Source organism: Ranitomeya imitator, chromosome 1 (assembly GCF_032444005.1).
Source record: "Ranitomeya imitator isolate aRanImi1 chromosome 1, aRanImi1.pri, whole genome shotgun sequence".
NCBI classification, from domain to species: Eukaryota; Metazoa; Chordata; class Amphibia; order Anura; family Dendrobatidae; genus Ranitomeya; species Ranitomeya imitator.
Window position 1 is genome coordinate 504,418,147 of NC_091282.1, and position 23,268 is coordinate 504,441,414.

Consider the following 23,268-nt stretch of genomic DNA (forward strand, 5'->3'; position numbering starts at 1 on the left):
CAATGCTGGGGGTGTGGATGGAGTAGGAGGCGGGCTGCTAATCAATGCTGGGGGTGTGGATGGACTAGGAGGCGGGCTGCTAATCAATGCTGGGAGTGTGGATGGACTAGGAGGCGGGCTGCTAATCAATGCTGGGAGTGTGGATGGACTAGGAGGCAGGCTGCTAATCAATGCTGGGAGTGTGGATGGACTAGGAGGCAGGCTGCTAATCAATGCTGGGAGTGTGGATGGACTAGGAGGCGGGCTGCTAATCAATGCTGGGAGTGTGGATGGACTAGGAGGCAGGCTGCTAATCAATGCTGGGAGTGTGGATGGACTAGGAGGCAGGCTGCTAATCAATGCTGGGGGTGTGGATGGACTAGGAGGCAGGCTGCTAATCAATGCTGGGAGTGTGGATGGACTAGGAGGCAGGCTGCTAATCAATGCTGGGGGTGTGGATGGACTAGGAGGCGGGCTGCTAATCAATGCTGGGAGTGTGGATGGACTAGGAGGCGGGCTGCTAATCAATGCTGGGAGTGTGGATGGACTAGGAGGCGGGCTGCTAATCAATGCTGGGAGTGTGGATGGAGTAGGAGGCGGGCTGCTAATCAATGCTGGGAGTGTGGATGGAGTAGGAGGCGGGCTGCTAATCAATGCTGGGAGTGTGGATGGACTAGGAGGCAGGCTGCTAATCAATGCTGGGAGTGTGGATGGACTAGGAGGCGGGCTGCTAATCAATGCTGGGAGTGTGGATGGACTAGGAGGCGGGCTGCTAATCAATGCTGGGAGTGTGGATGGACTAGGAGGCAGGCTGCTAATCAATGCTGGGGGTGTGGATGGAGTAGGAGGCGGGCTGCTAATCAATGCTGGGGGTGTGGCTGGACTAGGAGGCGGGCTGCTAATCAATGCTGGGAGTGTGGCTGGACTAGGAGGCAGGCTGCTAATCAATGCTGGGAGTGTGGTTGGACTAGGAGGCGGGCTGCTAATCAATGCTGGGAGTGTGGATGGACTAGGAGGCGGGCTGCTAATCAATGCTGGGGGTGTGGATGGACTAGGAGGCAGGCTGCTAATCAATGCTGGGAGTGTGGCTGGACTAGGAGGCGGGCTGCTAATCAATGCTGGGAGTGTGGATGGAGTAGGAGGCGGGCTGCTAATCAATGCTGGGAGTGTGGATGGACTAGGAGGCAGGCTGCTAATCAATGCTGGGAGTGTGGATGGACTAGGAGGCGGGCTGCTAATCAATGCTGGGAGTGTGGATGGACTAGGAGGCGGGCTGCTAATCAATGCTGGGAGTGTGGATGGACTAGGAGGCAGGCTGCTAAACAATGCTGGGGGTGTGGATGGAGTAGGAGGCGGGCTGCTAATCAATGCTGGGGGTGTGGCTGGACTAGGAGGCGGGCTGCTAATCAATGCTGGGAGTGTGGCTGGACTAGGAGGCAGGCTGCTAATCAATGCTGGGAGTGTGGTTGGACTAGGAGGCGGGCTGCTAATCAATGCTGGGAGTGTGGATGGACTAGGAGGCGGGCTGCTAATCAATGCTGGGGGTGTGGATGGACTAGGAGGCAGGCTGCTAATCAATGCTGGGAGTGTGGCTGGACTAGGAGGCGGGCTGCTAATCAATGCTGGGGGTGTGGCTGGACTAGGAGGCGGGCTGCTAATCAATGCTGGGAGTGTGGATGGACTAGGAGGCAGGCTGCTAATCAATGCTGGGAGTGTGGATGGACTAGGAGGCGGGCTGCTAATCAATGCTGGGAGTGTGGATGGACTAGGAGGCAGGCTGCTAATCAATGCTGGGGGTGTGGATGGAGTAGGAGGCAGGCTGCTAATCAATGCTGGGAGTGTGGTTGGACTAGGAGGCGGGCTGCTAATCAATGCTGGGGTTGTGGCTGGACTAGGAGGCGGGCTGCTAATCAATGCTGGGAGTGTGGATGGACTAGGAGGCAGGCTGCTAATCAATGCTGGGGGTGTGGATGGACTAGGAGGCGGGCTGCTAATCAATGCTGGGGGTGTGGATGGACTAGGAGGCAGGCTGCTAATCAATGCTGGGAGTGTGGATGGACTAGGAGGCGGGCTGCTAATCAATGCTGGGGGTGTGGATGGACTAGGAGGCGGGCTGCTAATCAATGCTGGGGGTGTGGATGGACTAGGAGGCGGGCTGCTAATCAATGCTGGGAGTGTGGATGGACTAGGAGGCGGGCTGCAAATCAATGCTGGGGGTGTGGATGGACTAGGAGGCAGGCTGCTAATCAATGCTGGGGGTGTGGATGGACTAGGAGGCGGGCTGCTAATCAATGCTGGGAGTGTGGATGGACTAGGAGGCAGGCTGCTAATCAATGCTGGGGGTGTGGATGGACTAGGAGACGGGCTGCTAATCAATGCTGGGAGTGTGGATGGACTAGGAGGCGGGCTGCTAATCAATGCTGGGGGTGTGGATGGAGTAGGAGGCGGGCTGCTAATCAATGCTGGGAGTGTGGATGGACTAGGAGGCAGGCTGCTAATCAATGCTGGGGGTGTGGATGGACTAGGAGGCAGGCTGCTAATCAATGCTGGGAGTGTGGATGGACTAGGAGGCAGGCTGCTAATCAATGCTGGGGGTGTGGATGGAGTAGGAGGCGGGCTGCTAATCAATGCTGGGGGTGTGGATGGACTAGGAGGCGGGCTGCTAATCAATGCTGGGAGTGTGGATGGACTAGGAGGCAGGCTGCTAATCAATGCTGGGAGTGTGGATGGACTAGGAGGCAGGCTGCTAATCAATGCTGGGAGTGTGGATGGACTAGGAGGCAGGCTGCTAATCAATGCTGGGAGTGTGGATGGACTAGGAGGCGGGCTGCTAATCAATGCTGGGAGTGTGGATGGACTAGGAGGCGGGCTGCTAATCAATCCTGGGGGTGTGGATGGACTAGGAGGCAGGCTGCTAATCAATGCTGGGGGTGTGGATGGACTAGGAGGCAGGCTGCTAATCAATGCTGGGGGTGTGGTTGGACTAGGAGGCGGGCTGCTAATCAATGCTGGGAGTGTGGATGGACTAGGAGGCGGGCTGCTAATCAATGCTGGGGGTGTGGATGGACTAGGAGGCGGGCTGCTAATCAATGCTGGGAGTGTGGATGGACTAGGAGGCGGGCTGCTAATCAATGCTGGGAGTGTGGATGGACTAGGAGGCAGGCTGCTAATCAATGCTGGGGGTGTGGATGGACTAGGAGGCGGGCTGCTAATCAATGCTGGGAGTGTGGATGGACTAGGAGGCAGGCTGCTAATCAATGCTGGGAGTGTGGATGGACTAGGAGGCGGGCTGCTAATCAATGCTGGGAGTGTGGATGGACTAGGAGGCGGGCTGCTAATCAATGCTGGGAGTGTGGATGGACTAGGAGGCAGGCTGCTAATCAATGCTGGGGGTGTGGATGGAGTAGGAGGCGGGCTGCTAATCAATGCTGGGGGTGTGGATGGACTAGGAGGCAGGCTGCTAATCAATGCTGGGAGTGTGGCTGGACTAGGAGGCGGGCTGCTAATCAATGCTGGGGGTGTGGCTGGACTAGGAGGCGGGCTGCTAATCAATGCTGGGAGTGTGGATGGACTAGGAGGCAGGCTGCTAATCAATGCTGGGAGTGTGGATGGACTAGGAGGCGGGCTGCTAATCAATGCTGGGAGTGTGGATGGACTAGGAGGCAGGCTGCTAATCAATGCTGGGGGTGTGGATGGAGTAGGAGGCAGGCTGCTAATCAATGCTGGGAGTGTGGTTGGACTAGGAGGCGGGCTGCTAATCAATGCTGGGGTTGTGGCTGGACTAGGAGGCGGGCTGCTAATCAATGCTGGGAGTGTGGATGGACTAGGAGGCAGGCTGCTAATCAATGCTGGGGGTGTGGATGGACTAGGAGGCGGGCTGCTAATCAATGCTGGGGGTGTGGATGGAGTAGGAGGCAGGCTGCTAATCAATGCTGGGAGTGTGGTTGGACTAGGAGGCGGGCTGCTAATCAATGCTGGGGTTGTGGCTGGACTAGGAGGCGGGCTGCTAATCAATGCTGGGAGTGTGGATGGACTAGGAGGCAGGCTGCTAATCAATGCTGGGGGTGTGGATGGACTAGGAGGCGGGCTGCTAATCAATGCTGGGGGTGTGGATGGACTAGGAGGCAGGCTGCTAATCAATGCTGGGAGTGTGGATGGACTAGGAGGCGGGCTGCTAATCAATGCTGGGGGTGTGGATGGACTAGGAGGCGGGCTGCTAATCAATGCTGGGGGTGTGGATGGACTAGGAGGCGGGCTGCTAATCAATGCTGGGAGTGTGGATGGACTAGGAGGCGGGCTGCAAATCAATGCTGGGGGTGTGGATGGACTAGGAGGCAGGCTGCTAATCAATGCTGGGAGTGTGGATGGACTAGGAGGCGGGCTGCTAATCAATGCTGGGGGTGTGGATGGAGTAGGAGGCGGGCTGCTAATCAATGCTGGGAGTGTGGATGGACTAGGAGGCAGGCTGCTAATCAATGCTGGGGGTGTGGATGGACTAGGAGGCAGGCTGCTAATCAATGCTGGGAGTGTGGATGGACTAGGAGGCAGGCTGCTAATCAATGCTGGGGGTGTGGATGGAGTAGGAGGCGGGCTGCTAATCAATGCTGGGGGTGTGGATGGACTAGGAGGCGGGCTGCTAATCAATGCTGGGAGTGTGGATGGACTAGGAGGCAGGCTGCTAATCAATGCTGGGAGTGTGGATGGACTAGGAGGCGGGCTGCTAATCAATGCTGGGAGTGTGGATGGACTAGGAGGCGGGCTGCTAATCAATGCTGGGGGTGTGGATGGACTAGGAGGCGGGCTGCTAATCAATGCTGGGAGTGTGGATGGACTAGGAGGCGGGCTGCTAATCAATGCTGGGAGTGTGGATGGACTAGGAGGCAGGCTGCTAATCAATGCTGGGGGTGTGGATGGACTAGGAGGCGGGCTGCTAATCAATGCTGGGAGTGTGGATGGACTAGGAGGCAGGCTGCTAATCAATGCTGGGAGTGTGGATGGACTAGGAGGCGGGCTGCTAATCAATGCTGGGAGTGTGGATGGACTAGGAGGCGGGCTGCTAATCAATGCTGGGAGTGTGGATGGACTAGGAGGCAGGCTGCTAATCAATGCTGGGGGTGTGGATGGAGTAGGAGGCGGGCTGCTAATCAATGCTGGGGGTGTGGCTGGACTAGGAGGCGGGCTGCTAATCAATGCTGGGAGTGTGGCTGGACTAGGAGGCAGGCTGCTAATCAATGCTGGGAGTGTGGTTGGACTAGGAGGCGGGCTGCTAATCAATGCTGGGAGTGTGGATGGACTAGGAGGCGGGCTGCTAATCAATGCTGGGGGTGTGGATGGACTAGGAGGCAGGCTGCTAATCAATGCTGGGAGTGTGGCTGGACTAGGAGGCGGGCTGCTAATCAATGCTGGGGGTGTGGCTGGACTAGGAGGCGGGCTGCTAATCAATGCTGGGAGTGTGGATGGACTAGGAGGCAGGCTGCTAATCAATGCTGGGAGTGTGGATGGACTAGGAGGCGGGCTGCTAATCAATGCTGGGAGTGTGGATGGACTAGGAGGCAGGCTGCTAATCAATGCTGGGGGTGTGGATGGAGTAGGAGGCAGGCTGCTAATCAATGCTGGGAGTGTGGTTGGACTAGGAGGCGGGCTGCTAATCAATGCTGGGGTTGTGGCTGGACTAGGAGGCGGGCTGCTAATCAATGCTGGGAGTGTGGATGGACTAGGAGGCAGGCTGCTAATCAATGCTGGGGGTGTGGATGGACTAGGAGGCGGGCTGCTAATCAATGCTGGGGGTGTGGATGGACTAGGAGGCAGGCTGCTAATCAATGCTGGGAGTGTGGATGGACTAGGAGGCGGGCTGCTAATCAATGCTGGGGGTGTGGATGGACTAGGAGGCGGGCTGCTAATCAATGCTGGGGGTGTGGATGGACTAGGAGGCGGGCTGCTAATCAATGCTGGGAGTGTGGATGGACTAGGAGGCGGGCTGCAAATCAATGCTGGGGGTGTGGATGGACTAGGAGGCAGGCTGCTAATCAATGCTGGGAGTGTGGATGGACTAGGAGGCGGGCTGCTAATCAATGCTGGGGGTGTGGATGGACTAGGAGGCGGGCTGCTAATCAATGCTGGGAGTGTGGATGGACTAGGAGGCGGGCTGCTAATCAATGCTGGGGGTGTGGATGGACTAGGAGGCGGGCTGCTAATCAATGCTGGGGGTGTGGATGGACTAGGAGGCGGGCTGCTAATCAATGCTGGGGGTGTGGATGGACTAGGAGGCGGGCTGCTAATCAATGCTGGGGGTGTGGATGGACTAGGAGGCGGGCTGCTAATCAATGCTGGGAGTGTGGATGGACTAGGAGGCGGGCTGCTAATCAATGCTGGGAGTGTGGATGGACTAGGAGGCGGGCTGCAAATCAATGCTGGGGGTGTGGATGGACTAGGAGGCGGGCTGCTAATCAATGCTGGGGGTGTGGATGGACTAGGAGGCAGGCTGCTAATCAATGCTGGGAGTGTGGATGGACTAGGAGGCGGGCTGCTAATCAATGCTGGGGGTGTGGATGGACTAGGAGGCGGGCTGCTAATCAATGCTGGGAGTGTGGATGGACTAGGAGGCGGGCGGCTAATCAATGCTGGGGGTGTGGATGGAGTAGGAGGCGGGCTGCTAATCAATGCTGGGAGTGTGGATGGACTAGGAGGCGGGCTGCTAATCAATGCTGGGAGTGTGGATGGACTAGGAGGCGGGCTGCTAATCAATGCTGGGAGTGTGGATGGACTAGGAGGCGGGCTGCAAATCAATGCTGGGGGTGTGGATGGACTAGGAGGCGGGCTGCTAATCAATGCTGGGGGTGTGGATGGACTAGGAGGCAGGCTGCTAATCAATGCTGGGAGTGTGGATGGACTAGGAGGCGGGCTGCTAATCAATGCTGGGGGTGTGGATGGACTAGGAGGCGGGCTGCTAATCAATGCTGGGAGTGTGGATGGACTAGGAGGCGGGCGGCTAATCAATGCTGGGGGTGTGGATGGAGTAGGAGGCGGGCTGCTAATCAATGCTGGGAGTGTGGATGGACTAGGAGGCGGGCTGCTAATCAATGCTGGGGGTGTGGATGGACTAGGAGGCGGGCTGCTAATCAATGCTGGGGGTGTGGATGGACTAGGAGGCGGGCTGCTAATCAATGCTGGGGGTGTGGATGGAGTAGGAGGCGGGCTGCTAATCAATGCTGGGAGTGTGGATGGACTAGGAGGCGGGCTGCTAATCAATGCTGGGGGTGTGGATGGAGTAGGAGGCGGGCTGCTAATCAATGCTGGGAGTGTGGCTGGACTAGGAGGCGGGCTGCTAATGCTGGGGGTGTGGTTGGACTAGGAGGCGGGCTGCTAATCAATGCTGGGGGTGTGGCTGGACTAGGAGGCGGGCTGCTAATCAATGCTGGGGGTGTGGATGGAGTAGGAGGCGGGCTGCTAATCAATGCTGGGGGTGTGGATGGACTAGGAGGCGGGCTGCTAATGCTGGGGGTGTGGTTGGACTAGGAGGCGGGCTGCTAATCAATGCTGGGGGTGTGGATGGAGTAGGAGGCGGGCTGCTAATCAATGCTGGGGGTGTGGATGGACTAGGAGGCGGGCTGCTAATGCTGGGGGTGTGGTTGGACTAGGAGGCGGGCTGCTAATCAATGCTGGGGGTGTGGCTGGACTAGGAGGTGGGCTGCTAATCAATGCTGGGAGTGTGGCTGGACTAGGAGGCGGGCTGCTAATCAATGCTGGGAGTGTGGATGGACTAGGAGGCAGGCTGCTAATCAATGCTGGGGGTGTGGATGGAGTAGTAGGCGGGCTGCTAATCAATTCTGGGAGTGTGGATGGACTAGGAGGCGGGCTGCTAATCAATCCTGGGAGTGTGGCTGGACTAGGAGGCGGGCTGCTAATCAATGTTGGGAGTGTGGATGGACTAGGAGGCAGGCTGCTAATCAATGCTGGGAGTGTGGATGGACTAGGAGGCGGGCTGCTAATCAATGCTGGGGGTGTGGTTGGACTAGGAGGCGGGCTGCTAATCAATGCTGGGAGTGTGGCTGGACTAGGAGGCGGGCTGCTAATCAATGCTGGGGTTGTGGCTGGACTAGGAGGCAGGCTGCTAATCAATGCTGGGAGTGTGGATGGACTAGGAGGCGGGCTGCTAATCAATTCTGGGGGTGTGGCTGGACTAGGAGGCGTGCTGCTATTCAATGCTGGGGGTGTGGCTGGACTAGGAGGCGGGCTGCTAATCAATGCTGGGGGTGTGGCTGGACTAGGAGACGGGCTGCTAATCAATGCTGGGAGTGTGGCTGGACTAGGATGCGGTCTGCTAATCAATGCTGGGGGTGTGGATGGACTAGGAAGCGGGCTGCTAATCAATGCTGGGGGTGTGGCTGGACTAGGAGGCGGGCTGCTAATCAATGCTGGGAGTGTGGATGGACTAGGAGGCGGGCTGCTAATCAATGCTGGGAATGTGGATGGACTAGGAGGCGGGCTGCTAATCAATGCTGGGGGTGTGGCTGGACTAGGAGGCGGGCTGCTAATCAATGCTGGGAGTGTGGATGGACTAGGAGGCGTGCTGCTAATCAATGCTGGGAGTGTGGATGGACTACGAGGCAGGCTGCTAATCAATGCTGGGAGTGTGGCTGGACTAGGAGGCGGGCTGCTAATCAATGCTGGGAGTGTGGATGGACTAGGAGGCAGGCTGCTAATCAATGCTGGGGGTGTGGATGGAGTAGGAGGCGGGCTGCTAATCAATGCTGGGGGTGTGGATGGACTAGGAGGCGGGCTGCTAATGCTGGGGGTGTGGTTGGACTAGGAGGCGGGCTGCTAATCAATGCTGGGGGTGTGGCTGGACTAGGAGGCGGGCTGCTAATCAATGCTGGGAGTGTGGATGGACTAGGAGGCGGGCTGCTAATCAATGCTGGGAGTGTGGATGGACTAGGAGGCAGGCTGCTAATCAATGCTGGGAGTGTGGATGGACTAGGAGGCGGGCTGCTAATCAATGCTGGGGGTGTGGATGGAGTAGGAGGCGGGCTGCTAATCAATGCTGGGGGTGTGGATGGACTAGGAGGCGGGCTGCTAATGCTGGGGGTGTGGTTGGACTAGGAGGCGGGCTGCTAATCAATGCTGGGGGTGTGGCTGGACTAGGAGGCAGGCTGCTAATCAATGCTGGGGGTGTGGATGGAGTAGGAGGCGGGCTGTTAATCAATGCTGGGAGTGTGGATGGACTAGGAGGCAGGCTGCTAATCAATGCTGGGAGTGTGGCTGGACTAGGAGGCGGGCTGCTAATCAATGCTGGGAGTGTGGATGGACTAGGAGGCAGGCTGCTAATCAATGCTGGGAGTGTGGATGGACTAGGAGGCGGGCTCCTAATCAATGCTGGGGGTGTGGATGGAGTAGGAGGCGGGCTGCTAATCAATGCTGGGAGTGTGGATGGACTAGGAGGCAGGCTGCTAATCAATGCTGGGGGTGTGGATGGAGTGGGAGGCGGGCTGCTAATCAATGCTGGGGGTGTGGATGGAGTAGGAGGCGGGTTGCTAATCAATGCTGGGGGTGTGGATGGACTAGGAGGCGGGCTGCTAATGCTGGGGGTGTGGTTGGACTAGGAGGCGGGCTGCTAATCAATGCTGGGGGTGTGGCTGGACTAGGAGGCGGGCTGCTAATCAATGCTGGGAGTGTGGCTGGACTAGGAGGCGGGCTGCTAATCAATGCTGGGGGTGTGGATGGAGTAGGAGGTGGGCTGCTAATCAATGCTGGGGGTGTGGATGGAGTAGGAGGCGGGCTGCTAATCAATGCTGGGGGTGTGGCTGGACTAGAAGGTGGGCTGCTAATCAATGCTGGGAGTGTGGCTGGACTAGGAGGCGGGCTGCTAATCAATGCTGGGGGTGTGGCTGACCAGGAGGCGGGCTGCTAATCAATGCTGGGGGTGTGGTTGGACTAGGAGGCGGGCTGCTAATCAATGCTGGGAGTGTGGCTGGACTAGGAGGCGGGCTGCTAATCAATGCTGGGAGTGTGGCTGGACTAGGAGGCGAGCTGCTAATCAATGCTGGGGTTGTGGCTGGACTAGGAGGCGTGCTGCTAATCAATGCTGGGGGTGTGGCTGGACTAGGAGGCCAGCTGCTAATCAATGCTGGGGGCGTGGCTGGACTAGGAGACGGGCTGCTAATCAATGCTGGGAGTGTGGCTGGACTAGGATGCGGGCTGCTAATCAATGCTGGGGGTGTGGATGGACTAGGAGGCGGGCTGCTAATCAATGCTGGGGGTGTGGCTGGACTAGGAGGCGGGCTGCTAATCAATGCTGGGAGTGTGGATGGACTAGGAGGCGGGCTGCTAATCAATGCTGGGAATGTGGATGGACTAGGAGGGGGGCTGCTAATCAATGCTGGGGGTGTGGCTGGACTAGGAGGCGGGCTGCTAATCAATGCTGGGAGTGTGGATGGACTAGGAGGCGGGCTGCTAATCAATGCTGGGAGTGTGGATGGACTAGGAGGCGGGCTGCTAATCAATGCTGGGAGTGTGGATGGACTAGGAGGCGGGCTGCTAATCAATGCTGGGAGTGTGGATGGACTAGGAGGCGGGCTGCTAATCAATGCTGGGAATGTGGATGGACTAGGAGGCGGGCTGCTAATCAATGCTGGGGGTGTGGCTGGACTAGGAGGCGGGCTGCTAATCAATGCTGGGAGTCTGGATGGACTAGGAGGTGGGCTGCTAATCAATGCTGGGGGTGTGGTTGGACTAGGAGGCGGGCTGCTAATCAATGCTGGGAGTCTGGATGGACTAGGAGGTGGGCTGCTAATCAATGCTGGGGGTGTGGCTGGACTAGGAGGCGGGCTGCTAATCAATGCTGGGGGTGTGTCTGGACTAGGAGGCGGGATGCTAATCAATGCTGGGGGTGTGGCTGGACTAGGAGGCGGCTGATAATCAATGCTGGTGGTGTGGATGGACTAGGAGGCAGGCTGCTAATCAATGCTGGAGGTGTGGCTGGACTAGGAGGCAGGCTGCTAATCAATGCTGGGAGTGTGGCTGGACTCGGCGGCAGGCTGCAAATCAATGCTGGAGGTGTGGCTGGACTAGGAGGCCGGTTGTCCTGTAGTGATAATCTCTTGCTGATAAAACACTCTTTTTACTTTAACAGCAAATCACAGCCTAGTGATTGACACATCAATGGAATCAAGCTCTTTTCGACTCCATCATGGTGCTCTCAGATTACATAGCTAAAATCTGCTGACATTTCTTTTTGCAGTTCCAGAAATATGGTCTTCTTTATTAAGTGCGGCTGATATGCTAAATTTTACGGTATTCAAAAAGGGGGCATTGCTCAGAGGATTCCTGTGGGTCATGTCTGTAAGCTGCACTGCATAATCACCCCAAATGCAGCCATTCATTACAACTGGGTAAGCAGAGTCACTGTGTGCTCTGTCTGCCCTATGTGTAGGGGGCAGTGTCTGCCTCCAAGGCATATCCACACTTTTGTGCGACTGCACTTTTGTGTGTTAAGAGGTGGAGACTGCCAATTCATTATAGTGAAGGCTCAGCTGGGAGTTTGGTGTGGATCACTTGTTTTCCAGGGCCCTGATGGAAGCCCTGTTCCAGCCATCAAAATGTGCATGAATGTGATGTAAACATAGCTTTGAGTCCCTGGCCAGCTAGCCATTGTATCAAGATGGTGTGAGGGTGTTCTACTGACAAAGGAAACCGGTTCCCTGTCCTGCTGTGCCTGCATTCTACTATTACACAAAAGTTTACAATTACACCATTTAGTTTCCATGTACAAAAATAGACAAAGGTGGTGTTGACAGAAAGATTCTACACATAATCTAAAACAACAAACTGACCATTTCCTCCACCACAATATCCTCATCCACATTAGGTGCTCATTTCTTCCGTCCTGCAGTAAAGGTTACCTGTGCCAGAAATTCGCCCTTGTCCTGTTTCTGTAACTGTGTCACAGCTTCATTCATCATAGTCTCGCGTAATATGTTATGCTTTTCTTTAACAGCTAGCTCTTTCTTACTTGTGACAAGAAAGCACTTGCTTTCCTTAGCTCTGCCTCGTCCTACATGGAACATAGAAAAGAAAGAAATTCCCGTTTTAGCATGTACAATATGGGCACGTTACACTATAACACGGCATACGATTATAGGGCACTTCCCTCCATTGACAGTCCACATGCTATAGCATCATCCATCTACAATCAGAAGGCAGATCGGGACCTACTCCACAAACATTAGGTCTCATTATGCTGACAACCCTCATCGCTATTTATGGTGATGCTAGAGAATGGGAAATTCAACTTTTTTTGGAGGCTGATGATCTACTGGTGAAATTTTGCACGTTGTGTGTACACCTAACAATAGATATTAAAAATCTCAAACTTTTTTCCATCATGCTTGGGTCTGTCATGCATTTTTTTTTTTTTTTTTACAAATACTAAGGGAAAATATTGACCAAATACCGAACTTGTGAACGTGGCCATATATAGAGAATCCCTATTAACCCCTTTAGCCCCAAGGGTGGTTTGCACGTCAATGACCAGGCCAATTATTACAATTCTGACCACTGTCCCTTTATGAGGTTATAACTCTGGAACGTTTCAACGGATCTTGGTGATTCTGACATTATTTTCTCGTGAAATATTGTACTTCATGATAGTGGTAAAATTTCTTTGATATTACCTGCGTTTATTTGTGAAAAAAACGGAAATTTGGCAAAAATTTTGAAAATTTTGCAATTTTCCAACTTTGAATTTTTATGCAGTTAAATCACAGAGATATGTCACACAAAATACTTAATAAGTAACATTTCCCACATGTCTACTTTACATCAGCACAATTTTGGAACCAACATTTTTTTTTGTTAGGGAGTTATAAGGGTTAAAAGTTGACCAGCAATTTCTCATTTTTACAACACCATTTTTTTTAGCGACCACATCTCATTTGAAGTCATTTTGAGGGGTCTATATGATAGAAAATACCCAAGTGTGACACCATTCTAAAAGCTGCACCCCTCAAGGTGCAAAAAAACACATTCAAGAAGTTTATTAACCCTTCAGGTGTTTCACAGGAATTTTTGGAATATTTAAATAAAAATTAACATTTAACTTTTTTTTCACAAAAAATTTACTTCAGCCACAATTTGTTTTACTTTACCAAGGGTAACAGGAGAAAATGGACCCCAAAAGTTGTTGCACAATATGTCCTGAGTACGCCGATACCCCATATGTGGGGGTAAACCACTGTTTGGGCGCATGACAGAGCTCGAAAGCGAAGGAGGGCAATTTGACTTTTCAATGCAAAATTTACAGGAATTGAGATGGGACGCCATGTTGCGTTTGGAGAGCCACTGATGTGCCTAAACATTGAAACCCACCACAAGTGACACCATTTTGGAAAGTAGACCCCCTAAGGAACTTATCTGGAAGTGTGGTGAGCACTTTGATCCACCAAGCGCTTCACAGAAGTTTATAATGCAGAGCCATGAAAATAAAACAACATTTTTTCCCCACAAAAATTATTTTTTAGCCCCCAGTTTTGTATTTTCCCGAGGGTAACAGGAGAAATTGGACCCTAAATGTTGTTGTCCAATTTGTCCTGAGTACGCTGATACCCGATATGTGGGGGGGAACCACCGTTTGAGCGCATGGCAGAGCTCGGAAGAGAAGGAGCATCATTTGGAATGCAGACTTAGATGGAATGGTCTGCAGGCGTCACATTGCGTTTGCAGAGCCCCTAATGTACCTAAACAGTAGAAACCCCCCACAAGTGACCCCATATTGGAAACTAGACCCCTCAAGGAACTTATTTAGATGTGTTGTGAGAACTTTGAACCCCCAAGTGTTTCACTACAGTTTATAATGCAGAGCCGTGAAAATAAAAAATTTTTTCTTTTCCCACAAAAATTATTTTTTAGCCCCCAGTTTTGTATTTTCCCAAGGGTAACAAGAGAAATTGGACCCCAAAAGTTGTTGTACAATTTGTCCTGAGTACGCTGATACCCCATATGTTGGGGTAAAACCCTGTTTGGGCACATGGGAGAATTGGCTGGAATTGAGATCGGACGCCATGTCGCGTTTGGAGAGCCCATGATGTGCCTAAACAGTGGAAACCCCCCAATTATAACTGAAACCCTAATGCAAACACACCCCTAACCCTAATCCCAACGGTAACCCTAACCACACCTCCAACCCAGACACACCCCTAACCCTAATCACAACCCTATTCCCAACTGTAAATGTAATCCAAACCCCAACTTTAGCCCCAACCCTAACTGTAGCCCTAACCCTAATGGGAAAATGGAAATAAATAAAATTTTTTAATTTTCCCTAACTAAGGGGGTGATGAAGGGGGGTTTGATTTACTTTTATAGCGAGTTATTTAGCGGATTTTTATGATTGGCAGCAGTCACACACTGAAAGACGCTTTTTATTGGAAAAAATATTTTTTGCGTTACCACATTTTGAAAGCTATAATTTTTCCATATTTGAGTCCAGAGTCATGTGGGGTCTTGTTTTTTGCGGGACGAGTTAATGTTTTTATTGGTAACATTTTTGGGCACGTGACATTTTTTGATCACTTTTTATTTCGATTTTTGTGAGGCAGAATGACCGAAAACCAGCTATTCATGAACTTCTTTTGGGGGAGGCGTTAATACCGTTCTGCGTTTGGTAAAATTGATAAAGCAGTTTTATTCTTCGGGTCAGTACGATTACAGCGATACCTCATTTATATCATTTTTTTATGTTTTGGCGCTTTTATACGATAAAAACTATTTTATAGAAAAAATAGTTATTTTTGCATCACTTTATTCTGAGGACTATAACTTTTTTATTTTTTTGCTGATGATGCTGTATGGCAGCTTGTTTTTTGCGGAACAAGATGACGTTTTCAGCGGTACCATGGTTATTTATATCTGTCTTTTTGTTTGCGTGTTATTCCACTTTTTGTTCGGCGGTATGATAATAAAGCGTTGTTTTTTGCCTGTTTTTTTTTTCTTACGGTGTTTACTGTAGGGGTTAACTAGTGGAACATTTTTATAGGTTGGGTCGTTACAGACGCGGCGATACTAAATATGTCTACTTTTATTGTTTTTTTTTTATTTAGATAAAGAAATTTATTTATGGGAATAATATATACATATATTTTTCTTTATTTAGGAATTATTTTTATTTATTTATTTTTTTACACATGTGGAAATTTTTTGGGGGACTTTTTTATTTTGTCCCAGGGGGGGACATCACAGATCACTGATCTGACAGTTTGCACAGCACTCTGTCAGATCAGCGATCTGACTTACAGTGCTGCAGGCTTACCAAGCGCCTGAGCAGGCACTTGGTAAGCCACCTCCCTCCCTGCAGGATCCGGATGCCGTGGCCATTTTGGATCCGGGCCTTGCTGCAGGGAGGAAGGTAAGAGACCCTCGCAGCAACACGATCATATCGCATTGCTGCAGGGGTCTCAGGGAAGCCCGCAGGAAGCCCCCTCCCTGCGTGATGCTTCCCTGCACCGCCGGCACACCGCGATCATGTTTGTTTTGGGGGGAAGGTTTGCACAGCACTCTGTCAGATCAGTGATCTGACTCAGAGCACTGCAGGCTTACCAAGCGCCTGCTCTGAGCAGGCACTTGGTAAGCTGTTGTGAATTCTGCTTTTGGGCTCCCTCCGGTGGTTGTAGGTGGTAATGCAGTTGTCCCAGGGCCATTCATGATTGGATTCAGCCCACATCCGTGAAGAGCCTTCAGAAATTTTTGGGTTTTGCAAATTTTTAACGTCGTTTCATTACTAATTTTTCCAGCGTGGTTAAACCCTTGACCGATTTGACGAAGAAAGGCGTTATGTGGCGAATTGGTCCTCTGCGGCTGTCTCTGCCTTTCAGGAGCTTAAACGTCGTTTTACTTCTGCTCCGGTGTTGCGCCAACCGGATGTTTCTCTTCCGTTTCAGGTTGAGGTTGACGCTTCTGAGATTGGGGCAGGGGCCGTTTTGTCTCAGAGGGATCCTGTTGGTTCCTTGATGAAACTGTGTGCCTTCTTTTCCCGTAAGTTTTCGCCTGCTGAACGCAATTATGATGTCGGCAATCGGGAGTTGTTGGCTATGAAGTGGGCGTTTGAGGAGTGGCGACATTGGCTTGAGGGAGCTAAGCATCGTATTGTGGTCTTGACCGATCATAAGAATTTGATTTACATCGAGTCTGCCAAACGGCTGAATCCTAGACAGGCTCGATGGTCCTTGTTTTTTTCCCCTTTTGATTTCGTGGTCTCGTACCTTCCGGGTTCTAAGAACATTAAGGCTTATGCCCTCTCTAGGAGTTTTTTACCTGATTCTCCTGAGGTCTTGGAACCGGTCGGTATTCTGAAAGAAGGGGTGGTCCTTTCTGCCATTTTCCCTGATTTACGACGGGTTCTTCAGGAATTTCAGGCTCACAGACCTGACCGCTGTCCTGTGGGGAAACTGTTTGTTCCTGACAGATGGACTAGTAGAGTGATTTCTGAGGTTCACTGTTCCGTGTTGGCTGGTCATCCTGGCATTTTTGGTACCAGGGACTTGGTTGGTAGGTCCTTTTGGTGGCCTTCTTTGTCGCGTGATGTGCGTTCTTTTGTGCAGTCCTGTGGGACTTGTGCGTGGGCCAAGCCTTGTTGTTCCCGTGCTAGTGGGTTGCTTTTGCCATTGCCGGTCCCTGAGAGGCCCTGGACGCATATTTCTATGGATTTTATTTCGGATCTTCCGGTTTCCCAGAGGATGTCGGTTATCTGGGTTGTTTGTGACCGGTTCTCTAAGATGGTTCATTTGGTGCCTTTGCCTAAATTGCCTTCCTCTTTGGATTTGGTTCCGTTGTTTTTTCAGCATGTGGTTCGTTTGCATGGTATTCCGGAGAATAATGTGTCCGACAGAGGTTCCCAGTTTGTTTCTAGGTTTTGGCGGGCCTTTTGTGCTAGGCTGGGCATTGATTTGTCTTTTTCTTCTGCATTTCATCCTCAGACAAATGGTCAGACCGAGCGAACTAATCAGACTTTGGAGACTTATTTGAGATGCTTTGTGTCTGCTGATCAGGATGATTGGGTGGCTTTCTTGCCATTGGATGAGTTTGCCCTTAATAATCGGGCTAGTTTGGATACTTTGGTTTCGCCTTTCTTTTGTAATTTTGATTTTCATCCTCGTTTTTCTTCTGGGCAGGTTGAGCCTTCTGACTGTCCTGGTGTGGATTCTGTGGTTGACAGGTTGCAGCAGATTTGGGCTCATGTGGTAGACAATTTAGTGTTGTCTCAGGAGGAGGCTCAACGTTTTGCTAACCGTCGTCGGTGTGTTGGTTCCCGGCTTCGGGTTGGGGATCTGGTCTGGTTGTCTTCCAGTCATGTTCCTATGAAGGTTTCTTCTCCTAAGTTTAAGTCTCGGTTTATTGGTCCTTACAGGATTTCTGAGATTATTAATCCGGTGTCTTTTCGACTGGCGCTTCCGGCCTCTTTTGCTATCCATAATGTCTTCCATAGATCTTTATTGCGGAAATATGTGGAGCCCGTTGTTCCCTCTGTTGATCCTCCGGCCCCTGTGTTGGTTGATGGGGAGTTGGAATATGTTGTTGAGAAGATTTTGGATTCCCATTTTTCGAGGCGGAGGCTTCAGTACCTTGTCAAATGGAAGGGTTATGGCCAAGAGGATAATTCTTGGGTTTTTGCCTCTGATGTCCATGCCGCTGATTTGGTTCGTGCCTTTCATCTGGCTCGTCCTGATCGTCCTGGGGGCTCTGGTGAGGGTTCGGTGACCCCTCCTCAAGGGGGGAGGGGGGGGTACTGTTGTGAATTCTGCTTTTGGGCTCCCTCCGGTGGTTGTAGGTGGTAATGCAGTTGTCCCAGGGCTGCAGTCATGGTCAGGTGTTTCTGCTGATTGCAATTCTGACTGGGGTATTTAGGTTTGCAGGATTCATTAGTCCTTGCCAGTTGTCTATGGTTCTTGGGAGGTGTTGGCAGTGGCGTAGGAAGGGGGGTGCGGGGGGGGGGGGGTCCGCCCCGGGCGGCACAATGCGGGGGGCGGCCGGCGCTGCAGGAGAAAGGAAAAAAAAAAAAAAAAAAGACGACCCTTTAAATCTTCGGGCGGCGCCGTCCGCCGCCACGACCAGGCTCCCCCCGCCCCCCGCTCTATACTCACCTCTCCTGGTTCCTGCGGCGCCGGCAGCTACAGCGTCCTCTGACTCTGCGACGTCTCAGAGCAGAGGGCGCGATGACGTCACTACTGTGCGCGCCGCTCTGCCTCTCTGTCCTGAGCGTCGCAGAGCCGGAGAGACGCTGACTGCACTGGACCTGCGCTAGGAACGGGAGAGGTGAGGATTTTACTTTTTTTTTTTTCTTTATGTCTGACTCTGGGGGCAATGCTGGAGACCATTGGGCAGATTGCTGGACACACCGGGGCAATACTGGAGACCATGGGGCAGATTGCTGGACACACCGGGGCAATACTGGAGACCATGGGGCAGATTGCTGGACACACCGGGGCAATACTGGAGACCATGGGGCAGATTGCTGGACACACCGGGGCAATACTGGAGACCATGGGGAAGATTGCTGGACACACCGGGGCAATACTGGAGACCATGGGGCAGATTGCTGGACACACTGGGGCAATACTGGAGACCATGGGGCAGATTGCTGGACACACCGGGGCAATACTGGAGACCATGGGGAAGATTGCTGGACACACCGGGGCAATACTGGAGACCATGGGGCAGATTGCTGGACACACCGGGGCAATACTGGAGACCATGGGGCAGATTGCTGGACACACCGGGGCAATACTGGAGACCATGGGGAAGATTGCTGGACACACCGGGGCAATACTGGAGACCATGGGGCAGATTGCTGGACACACCGGGGCAATACTGGAGACCATGGGGCAGATTGCTGGACACACCGTGGCAATACTGGAGACCATGGGGCAGATTGCTGGACACACCGGGGCAATACTGGAGACCATGGGGCAGATTGCTGGACACACTGGGGCAATACTGAAGACCATGGGGCAGAATGCTGGACACACTGGGGCAATACTGAAGACCATGGGGCAGAATGCTGGACACACTGGGGCAATACAGGAGACCATGGGACAGATTGCTGGACACACTGGGGGTAATATGCTGGACACACTGGGGGTAATATGCTGGACACAATGGGGGTAATATGCTGGACACACTGGGGCAGATTGCTGGACAACATGGGGGTAATATGCTGGACACACTGGGGCAGATTGCTGGACACACTGGGGGCAGGACTTGGGGCATGATTGGAGACATGGGGCATGATTGGAGACACGGGGCAGGATTGGATCATGGGGCAGGACGGATACGATGGAGGCTGGTGGGGCAGGATGGGGAGATCATATGGTGTAGAATGGATACTCATGAGGGCAGGATGCGAGAACATATGGCTGGAGCCAGGAATGAGATAAACGGGGCCAGGGTGGGGAATAGTGTTACCATAGGGGCTAATTAAGGGATATTATTACTGCAGTGATGTATTTATTTTATTTTTTTAGTATACTGTTTTAAATGGGGGGGCGGTACTGTTATTGTGCAGAGTGACACTATATCGCCTTTTTGTCTTCATGTGGTGTAATGTAGAAGTTGTGAAAAATTAAGTAATGTGTTCTGCAAGCGGAGCTCGAGATAACTGTTATTTCCTGCAGAAACGAGTCCTGGCTGGAAGGAATGATGGCTGTCTGTGCTGGATGAAAGATGAAGGACTTCACCTAGAGACGTCACTGGTGAGTCAGTGTTACCTATACACTGACACTATACACTGTATACTATATAGAGGTCCTGTGTACAATGTCACCAGTGATCTCTGTATTACCTCTACACAGACACTGCATACCAAGTACAGATCTCCTGTGAATACTGGCACTTATGGTGATAGTATTGTGTTTTTTTTTTTTTTTATTACTGATCAGTATTGTAGTATTCAGTCACTATGAGGTGGTAATATGTGGTCTGGAAATGGTGTTGTGGTATTTGTCCCTTGTATGTAGTATTATTCGGTCACTATGTGGTCTGGTCACGGTGTGCTGGTATTAAGTCACAGGTTTGGCATGTGGGGGTGACACCACTAGGCCCAGTTTAAGTTCTACAAAACAGGAAAACCATTTTTGGTAACCTTTGTGTGTATTGAGCCGGGAGAGGGGGGGGGGCGCCAAACTCGGGAACAGCCCCGGGCGGCAAAAGCTCTAGCTACGCCTCTGGGTGTTGGACCTCTGTCTGGTTTCTCCTGCTTAGCTGCCAATTCAGCAAAGATAAGTGTCTGTTTTTTTTTCTATGGCACACATGCTGTGTGCTGGATTTTTGATTGTATTTCTGCTCTGTGTGTAGGATTCTCTGGAGTTGCAGATATACGTTCCACGTCTTTAGTTAGATGGAGGAATTTTTTGTATAATCTGCTGTGGATATTTTTGGAAGGGTTTTAATACTGACCGCACAGAACTCCGTCCTATCCTTTTCTATTTTAGCTAGAGTGGCCTCTTTTGCTAAATCCTGTTTTCTGCCTACGTGTGTCTTTCCTCTCCTACTCACAGTCAATATTCGTGGGGGGCTGCCTATCCTTTGGGGTTCTGCTCTGAGGCAAGATAGTATTCCTATTTCCATCTATAGGGGTATTTAGTTCTCCGGCTGTGACGAGGTAACATAGTAACATAGTTAGTAAGGCCGAAAAAAGACATTTGTCCATCCAGTTCAGCCTATATTCCATCATAATAAATCCCCAGATCTACGTCCTTCTACAGAACCTAATTGTATGATACAATATTGTTCTGCTCCAGGAAGACATCCAGGCCTCTCTTGAACCCCTCGACTGAGTTTGCCATCACCACCTCCTCAGGCAAGCAATTCCAGATTCTCACTGCCCTAACAGTAAAGAATCCTCTTCTATGTTGGTGGAAAAACCTTCTCTCCTCCAGACGCAAAGAATGCCCCCTTGTGCCCGTCACCTTCCTTGGTATAAACAGATCCTCTGCGAGATATTTGTATTGTCCCCTTATATACTTAAACATGGTTATTAGATCGCCCCTCAGTCGTCTTTTTTCTAGACTAAATAATCCTAATTTCGCTAATCTATCTGGGTATTGTAGTTCTCCCATCCCCTTTATTAATTTTGTTGCCCTCCTTTGTACTCTCTCTAGTTCCATTATATCCTTCCTGAGCACCGGTGCCCAAAACTGGAGGTGTCTAAGGTTTGTTAGGCACACCCCATGGCTACTTCTAGTTGCGGTGTCAGATCAGGATTTGCGGTCAGTACAGTTACCACCTACTCCAGTGAAAGTTATTCATGCGGCTCCAAGGTCACCGGATCATAACAGTAAGCCACCTCCCTCCCTGCAGGACCCGGATGCCGCGGCCATGTTGGATCCAGACCTTCTACAGGGAGGGAGGTAAGAGACCCTCGCAGAAATGCGATCACATCGCGTTGCTCCGGGGGTCTCAGGGAAGCCCGCAGGGCATGTTTGATCGCGGTGTGCCGGGGGTTAATGTGCCAAGGGCGGTCCGTGACCGCTCCTGGCACACAGTGCCGGATGTCAGCTGCGATAGGCAGCTGACACCTGGCCGCGATCCCCCCGTGAGCGCGGCCGATCGCTATGATGTACTATCCCGTCGAGGGTCAGATAGGCCCAGGGCACCTCGACGGGATAGTACGTCTAAGGTTAGAGAGGGGTTAAGCTCTATACCTAAAGTTTTATGTTTGCGACAGACCTGAGGGCATTTGTTAGGCCTTTGGCAGCCTGGTCACCCACTGACACTATGAACATCTTGAAGTGGTGTCAATGGACTTACAGAAAGGGCTACCTGCCTGTTTTTGCTTTCTTTTTCTAGAAAACTTTATTAAATGAAAAATATACAAATAAACAAAGCAGAACATAGTCATTAAATATAAATTTTCCAAACATAAAATTATCCATTACTTTTTCCAGAAGCTGAGAGAAAAAAAGAAACCAACATATTTGTAGTTTTTTTTCCTTTCTTCAGATGAACAATCTAAATGGGCCTTCTCAATATAGCAGACTCGTTGAGCTGCTCAATTTCCTGGGCTAGGTATTGTTTCTTGCACTCGGATTTTTCTCTTAGGCCTTATTCACACGTCCGTGTTTAAACATGTATGGGAAACAATGGTACTGGTATCATCAGTGTCTCATCCGTGTGTACGTTTTGTACCATCAGTGTTTTTGCACGTAGGGATACATAAAATACACAGCTTCTCCTATCCTTTGCAATGTTAAACACGGACAGCATACATATGGCACACCTATGGCATCCCTGTGCTGTACGTGTTTTTCACGGACTCACACACTTGTCCTGGCACTTTCATCAGTGATACCAGGGGAAAAAAATGGACAAGTCTCTGTGAGTTTTGAATGGACACATGGTCATGTGAACAGTGCCATAGTTTATAATGGGAACGTGCTGTATCCATGAAAAAAACCTGGATACAACATGTAAGTGAAACACAGACGTCTGAACGAGGCCTTAATAAACAACCCCTGATGCATATACACTGCATCATTATTGGGAATATGCATTCTGCTGATCACCCAGCAGATGACCAGAACCCTAGATCGGGTGGAATACCTTGCTTAAAAGATCATCATTCTCGGCAACACATCGTCCTGTGTGAACAGAATTCTGGCGAGAATAATTGCAGCCTAGGTGCACAGAGCGATCTATTACTGATTGTTTTATGCACATATTAAGTGAAGTTTGCCTGTGTAAAAAGGCTATTAAATGACAAATGTGTAAAGGTCGTTTAAGAACACAGATCACCTATTGTAAATGCACAATAAGTGTGCTTGTTGCAACCACACAATGGCTAGGAAATGATTCTTTAGAAGGCTGACAACCATGATCCTTTTAACGCCATAGCAAAGACCATCGACATTCCATGATACAAGTTCATCATTAGCCCAATAAGTGCTGAGAAAAAAAAGGGGCTCCTAAAGGTCCCACCCACCCCAAAAGTAGTCCTTGTAGTGGTACAATATACCACCAAAAATATTCCTGTAGCATCCTACCAATATAGGTGCACTTTAGCAGAGAAAATAATTGCATACTCTAAGGCTTTTGGTACAGGACTGCTGTATGAAATAGGTTTTGATAAATCTCCTCCTTACGATGCAGCGTTTCAGTGAATACATATCAGAGGACACCACCTTATTGTAATCAGGAAACATGTCACCATTATATACAGCTGCTTCTCACAAAATTAGAATATCACTAGTGATGAGGGAATAACTCATTACTCGAGATTTCTCGAGCACGCTCAGGGGTCCTCCGAGT

General features: G+C 51.2%; 1 protein-coding gene across 1 annotated transcript in view; it reads right to left on the minus strand.

Moving 5' to 3' along the window:
* RIGI (RNA sensor RIG-I) overlaps window positions 1-23,268 on the minus strand; it is a 160,375-nt gene that overhangs the window by 15,619 nt on the left and 121,488 nt on the right. Inside the window, exon 18 of the mRNA XM_069766397.1 lies at window positions 11,877-12,028. Coding sequence (XP_069622498.1) covers window positions 11,877-12,028 — 152 coding nt within the window. The remainder of the gene's footprint in view (window positions 1-11,876; window positions 12,029-23,268) is intronic.